The sequence below is a fragment of the Falco cherrug genome, chromosome 5 (genome assembly GCF_023634085.1).
Source record: "Falco cherrug isolate bFalChe1 chromosome 5, bFalChe1.pri, whole genome shotgun sequence".
Taxonomy (NCBI): Eukaryota; Metazoa; Chordata; class Aves; order Falconiformes; family Falconidae; genus Falco; species Falco cherrug.
The window spans coordinates 83,535,792-83,543,133 of record NC_073701.1 but is presented as its reverse complement, the minus strand read 5'-3'; the positions used below and the strand labels follow the sequence as shown (position 1 = coordinate 83,543,133).

The 7,342-nt window shown below is 37.5% G+C and overlaps 1 protein-coding gene across 1 annotated transcript; it reads right to left on the bottom strand.

Annotated features, from left to right (window-relative positions):
* Positions 1-1,130: 1,130 nt before the first annotated feature.
* Positions 1,131-6,666, bottom strand: SPAM1 (sperm adhesion molecule 1). Its single transcript, XM_005441801.4, is given in 3 exon segments — positions 1,131-1,835; positions 3,659-3,748; positions 5,224-6,666. Coding segments are annotated over 3 exon segments (1,764 nt in total). The 5' UTR covers positions 6,193-6,666.
* Between the last annotated feature and the right edge of the window lie 676 nt (positions 6,667-7,342).

Here is a 7,342-nt window from a genome sequence, read left to right as displayed (position 1 = left end):
TGTAACTAGACTCACGATATGATACTGGGAGTAGTTTTCTTCTGAGGTATCTGCTACTTTCACACTGCTTTTGGCAATGGAATAACATTAAGCAGATAGTCTTAGTTCTGTCAACAGACTGGATCAACCAGGTGGTCCTGAGACTGGGGATCATAGGCACTGGAAGTGAAGAAAGGGAGTCCCAAGTCCCCAGTGCCAATCATCCTACAGCCTCCACTGCTGGATTTTGCTAAGGAACAAACTGGTGTCCACCAAAAAGACTGCTCAGGAAATAGTCAGGAATAGAGAAAGTCCCACATTCACAGGCTTTTGTTCAAATGGCATGGCCAGCTTTATCCAGCTGCTATGGCTCGCTGGACAGAGACACTAGAACTGGTGGCCAGTGCCAGTAGAGCAAAGGCAGATCAGATGAGTTGTGAGTATTGGCCAGACAAAACAAGTGAAGGCCAGGGAGGGGATGTGTGAAGTAAGGGGGAAGGCTTGGGAGAAGTAGTGAAGAAAAAAAAAGAAGCATAAACCACTACAGCTCAAGTTTTAAATAATGAAGTTGTAATATTTGAAGTCAAGATTTAAATTAAAGTTAGAACCTTTTGCAGAGTTGTGAATATATTTAATGAAAAGAAAAACCACAGTGTCCCTGCAGATACTGTGAAAAGTGGAGAAACAGTACATTGCTTAGATAAATTCTATGCTTCAAAGTCCCACAGATCTAAAGTTAAGCCAAATATTTTTAAGAGCTAATTTTCATACGAAATTAAATTAATTCCTGAATAGACCACCAAACCTGTTGACTGCTGAGACTCAGTGAAGTCCAGGTTGAGTTGTATTTAACTGGCTTAACTTGAAGTATACAAAATGGCATTATCAATATTTTATTTTTTTTCAAATATAACTTTTAAAAATGTAAACCGTAAAAAAAATGTTCCTTATTCTGGATTATCCTTTCATATGGTATAATCACTATATACAGACTTGTATATCTTTGTCACAAATAGTAGTTTGTAAAACTAAACTGAAGAGATACATTCATGCTGAAGTGTCACCTATGGAATAGAAAAGGTTACCTGATACAGATAAGACCATATGCCTTTGAGGAATGATTTTTCTTTGTAAATAAAACCTTTAGAATTTCAAATACAGCCAGGAAAAAGATTATTCTCACTGTTGTGGGTAATTTATATTAAGGTTATCAAAATTGGAATTAAAAAAACCTGACTAAACATCCTTATCTTATAGGATGAAGAACTACTGAAAGTACGAGTATCATTTCCTTCTAAATCATATCTAGTGGCAGCTGTGACAGTGTCATATTCTGCAGTTGTTATATTGAGTATATTATTTCCAAAGGTAGATCGGAATTCTTCTATTTCAGGATGCGTAGATAATGTCACCTTACTCTGAGAGGTAAATGAAAATGCAGTTCTGTTAGACAGGATCTTTTCTTCAGAGATTTCTATATTAGAAAATGAATTTAAGGATATCTGAATGCAAATATCTTCCGAAATGCAAGCATGGAGGTAATGGATGTCATTTATATCAGCTCTAGGTTCACAACTGTGCCCTGCGTAACAGTGGCAATCAAATTTTTCAATGAATGTTTGCAGATCCTGAAATGACGGTTGCCCTTCTAGAGTGTATTTTCCATCCTTCATCATTTGAATGACAACATTGTCAGGGTTCAAGTGAAGATAGTCATTGGAATTCCATTTTTTCCGTGCACAAGCACCAGAGTCTTGGCATAACACTTGGCTACAGATTCTGGCCGCCATCGTGACATTGATGAGGTACGGGGTCAAAGTCCTCCTAAGGTAGTTATCCAGAGTTCTACAGGTGTTCTGTGAAAAGAACATCATATCTGCACATTTTAGCATTGAAACCATTAAAATGCTGTCACTCTAACACCAGTACCGTAGTGGATATCCATTAATGTTTCTCCTGAGGTTTTTATAATAGTTATAACTGGTTGTTGGAAGCAAGTTTATTTGAGAAGTTGCTATATAGTTCAAAGCAAATGTTTATTGGGTAGTTGCTGGAGATGCTACAGAAAGGACTTATATCAGAAAGCAGACAACTTTAAGCTTTCATTTTATCTGTATATTTCATGCAGCATTTTGAATCAGATGCATTTAAAGAAGTTACGTGAAAGGTCAAAGTTCTTTTTTATGTCTTGATCGGATTGAAGGGATCTTGGAAAAAAACTCTCACTTCTTCAGTCTGAACAAATAATTTTTCTATCCAATCGTCTCTGTAACTCTTCAGTTTTCCCCTGATCTGAATAGCTAGGCTGCAAGAGCAGGGAGCTTTCATGGCATTTTTAAATGGAAAGCATTTTGGAATGATGGGCAAATTTAAAGTGTGCTAAGAGGACTAGTCGTTCTAATTGATGATGAAGTTGGCATATATTCTGTGTTAGCTTGGCACAGTTTAATAACCAAAGGCTTTGGGAACTCTTTCTTTGTTTCTTGTGCTGTGTCTCCTTAGGGCATTTGCCTAATACCACATACAGAAATATTTACACCTATGGAGATAATTTCCGTGAATCTGAGGTCTATGTATCTCTTCTGTTTTTCTCTTAGGTATATATTAAAAACCTGCCTAGAAATTTTGCTTGGTGTAGCTCTTGCAGAAGTGAGGCTCACAGTAATATTTCATTGCTGAAAAGCTACTGACTGTGATAGATGTAAAAAATAAATTAAAAAAAAAGGTGCAAGCAGTACACAAATATATAGTCTGATCGGGCTGTGGAAAGTTCCGTTTGCTCTCATGAATCTCAAAATTCAAGCAATGAAAGTTGTTGCTCATCTATGTTCTGGTGTTTGGCGTAATGGGCAAAAAAGCTTCAGGTGCAACTGATACCCTTTCTCAAAGGCAGGCACATACAAAACAGCCGAAGTAGGATCCTTTGGGAAATTTGACCCTTACAGCTGTGGAGGTTTATTTGGCTATGCTTTCTGTGACAGGAGGCCCAGAAGTGCAGAGGACTTTCAGTTCTTTGCTCTTAGAAGACTTCAGAAGAGTCTTCCCATCGTAGTTTATTATATCTAGCTTGCCTGGGTATGAATGAGCTAGTTTGAAAGATTTATTTGAACGTCATTGTAACAGTGTTTCTCAAACTATGTATGTGAGCTTCCTAAAACAAAATGGATTTTTTTTTCCTCCTCTGATTAATTTCTTTGTAAGAAAGGTCTAAGTACCACACACAGAACAGGCTGGAGCTGAAATTTCACAGATTGACTCCTCCAAGTGCTTTAAATATTACTGCTAAGTGCACCACTTTAAAAAGCAGAAGGGTCTTTTAAAAATTGTTCTGGGCAAGCACAAGTAATTTTTTTCTGTACCTCATGACTGGAATGTAATGAAGATACAGGAATTCTTTCCTTGAATTAACAAGTGCTAACTTGCCTGCAGTAGTCATGGTAGCTTGTCCAGTTACTCAGAGCCAACAACAATACTTTGAAAGATTGAACTCTAATTCTGTGTAATCAATTAAAGTCTTCATAAGCCTCAAATGTGCATGTTTTTTGACTAGAGAAGACTGCTGGCAATATGGAATCATCATTTTTAAGTTAGAAGATTTGATGTAAGTAATCATAATGCTTTATATCCTTTACATTTTCTTGCTCTTTAAAAACATCATGTAATAATTAATCTGGCATACCTTATTCTGTGTTAAATTCATATCACCCCAGATCACAATTCCAGAAGCACCCAGTGCAGCAGATTCTCCGATGGTATTTACTAAGTCATCCTGAGGGGAAATGTGCAAAGAATCATACTAAGGTAAGTAAGCTATAACATAAGGGCAAAAATTATAATGCATATAGTACATTACGTATCCAAAGTAACTACTTTGAAGGCAGCAAGCAATTACACATGATGCAAACACAGCGCTCTCAATTACACTATTTTATTCTGGGACTGGGTTGCGCAGGTTATGCCAGAAAATGTTGCCAACTATATCCAATTTATATATATCATCTGGTTAGAAAAACAAGGCTGTAAAGCTGAGCCAGTGATTAGGCATATGACATACACTCCTCCAACCATTTTAAGTTATATTTTGCTGCATTGCCTTCTGGCTGCTCAGAGTTGGTAGTAACTGGTTTCAGTAATGCTGAAGCAGAGGCTGGGAAGCCAGCTTTTTTTTAAAAAAAAACAACTTCATTTCAGTTACCAGAAAGTGCTAAAACAGAAAAGTAGCAAGAGAAAGAGCTTTAACCAACAGGAATCTTATTTTCTCCAGAGAATGGCTCTGGCCTTTTACAGAGATTGGTTTGGGAAATTTGTTTCTGTTCAGTTCTCCTTTTAGCGTCAGCTATTAGCCCAGCCCTAATAAAATCTTAAAGCCCATCTGGGATGTGAGAGGACTATGGGTAGAAGAACAAGGAAAAAACAACTTACTCTGGGGCACAACACATGAAAAGGAAGAACGTAAGGATTACAAGATTTAAATTATTAACTAGGAAGCCAGCAGGGACCCTGGCAGCACCCCTTGCTCCCTGAAGGTATCCATGGATCTGAGGGCAATGCTTGGTGATGCTCTGTCCAGACTGTGAGAGGACAGCAGATGCAATGCAGTCACAAGGATCACAACCTCTAACTTCCCCATGATCTGGGTGATCTCTGATAGCATGGGTGTATATAAAAATGTGAAGGGAATAGTGCAGCCAGAACTGCAAGATGATGATTAGACCTTAATCGGATCCTAACCTTGACTAACCCATGAGATGCTGAAATACCATTTAGAAAGCTACTTGAGTACGACTAAGGACAGAATATTCTCACTAGCTTTTAAACCCTTTTTTTAATGAAAAGAAAGAGTCCTTTATTATTGGGGGTTTTTTTCTTACAACCTAAAAAAAGGTTTCTGATAACCTAAAAAGCAAACATTAGGCCAGCCCAGTTTTACTGACTCTCTTTTGAAGAGGTTACTCATATTTCTTTCCTCTGACAATGTAGTCAATGTGTCCTAGCTTTGTAATATCTGCTACATGTGAGGACTGCTAAAAACATTATTTGATAAGTATCATGAGGAAGGTTTGAAAGTAGACTTCTTAGTGTTCCATTTGATCACATTTCTTTGATGGATTAATTTAATTTTTTATATAAAATCTACACACTTTTATTTTTTTTTAATAGAGGTTAGCATATCTGATAAACAACCGTCACCTGGTAATTTCTTTCCACTTAAGTTTTAAATATTTAAGGTTTAGCTCCACTCACCTGGGAGAGATATTCCTCACAGACATCCGTGAATACTGGACGTGTATATACAAAAACTGGAAGGGGATGAGTAGAATTAGAGACATACGAAATTCTAATGGCTTCTTGAACTCTGTTGCGAACAAAGAGCTGGGCATTTCTGGAAGATCTTAAGGCTGTCTCCAGATAGACAGATGGATAAAGTGCTGTGCTTTTCTCCCATAACCAATTAAGCTCATTATTTCTTTCTATTTCAATATCTAAACAGGTTCCTGTATAATTATGTGGATTTTGTTTGTAATCATAATTATAACAGTCTGGATAAAGGTAATATCCCCACAGACGATTTGGCTTCATTTCTATGCCCAGCTTTAAAGATTCCAACATAATTGATTTTGCTGCAGCTTCAAATTCCATTTTAGCTATAGTCCTGGCTTCAGCTTCTGATAGACTGAGGTCTCTCTGCTGAACCAGTTCAATGGATTCCTGTCTATAAATGTCCTTTGATCCCCAGTTCCTTATCCATACAGGTCTCCAGTTTTCCCAGTCAATGACAGCCAATCCAAACTGTTCATCTGAAGGAATATAGAACTGGATGTCCTCTTTGGCTTTTTTTAAATGATTCTCCAGCAGTGAGAGTTGAGGGAGTCCTCCATTGAATGCCTCTCCTGTGACTTCATTTTTGTAAGGATAGTAGCCAAGCCTGTCTGGATAGAAAAGAGTGATGTTTTGCCCAATGGATGTCTTCAGTGTGCTTCCAATAAGAGAAAAAAATTTCATGTCCAGCTGCACTCCAGTCTTTTCAGTACAAAGTTCTGTAGGAGCATTCCAGATAGAAAGGAAAGGTGAATTAGAAAGAAGTGGGCGAGCTCTTATGTTCAGAGATGAGCAGCAAGAAACTAGAAAAGTGGCAAACACCATACCGGATGCTATAGGATATGTACAAGTAACACAGATACCAAAACTTTGTATTTGTCTTAGAGTTTCCATTGCAGTGTATGCAGTAACATCAGGTGCTTCTGATCAGGCAAAAATGAAATGCTCTCTGGGTGTTCAGAAGGTTGGTAGTCTGTCAAAAGCTTTACAATACAATATATTTCTTCAGATTAATACCTATTAAGCAATATTCCGTAGGTGTAAAACAGGGGTGTCCTTTATATGAGGCTCTATTGTCAGTTCAGGCAGCAGGAAACTTTTCAACAGCTTCTGAGACCTAATGCAGAAAAAGAGACAAATGTAGATAAAGATGATAAATATTTAATTTCGTTTCTGACCATGAAACAAATACCATTTGTGATTTTGAATATATTGTAACTTTGAAAAAATTCCCCTTTGAAGGAAAAGTACAATGTGCAATCACAGAGGAAATAAACTCTACATATATAAAATTGTATAAATATATATATATATATATAAAATAGATATAAAACTGACCGTGGAATAGTATCCAGTGAGTCATAGATCAGAATGAGTATTCTCAGTAGTAGTCCTGATTGTGCCAGTGACTGATATCTGTAAACGTGAGCAGTCTCACAATGTCTTCTCTTAGTCAACAGTCATGTATATGTAATATTTCTCACCTATCTCAAAATAAAGTTCTAGGTGTTAACTCATTAATTTGACAGAGCACTTAAAAGAAGATAAAAGAATACACAAAACTGGAACTTAAATTGTTGTGCACATGCAAGAAAGCAATCCACGTGCACTCATTTAACTCAGTGAGGTATCTGAAATATTGTAAAGCTCTTTTAAACAGGCTCAGAAGCTGCGTATCATCATGGTATGTGGCCATCTGCATGTTGCTTGAGTCCATCAACAGACTAAGTGACCCCAAGTCCGAGTCTGCCCAGGGGTGTAATTCATTAGGAAAGCTGAAGTCGTCCATATACCCACAGCGAGCAGTCTCACTATTTTTATTCAAGAACGTAACGGTAGTGGGGGTAGTCATGGTGCGGTCAACTTTTACATAGTAGCCCAGTAGCTAAATCGTTCCTCTGTGCAGTAACTCACCTGAATCCACTTTCCTCCTGATATTGAAATGGTTCAAACCTGGATCTGCCACATTCCACAGAGGCCTCATGATAAGGCTGTAGAATATCTAAGAAGTATAAGAGTGTGCATGGAAATATAGGAGTCACCA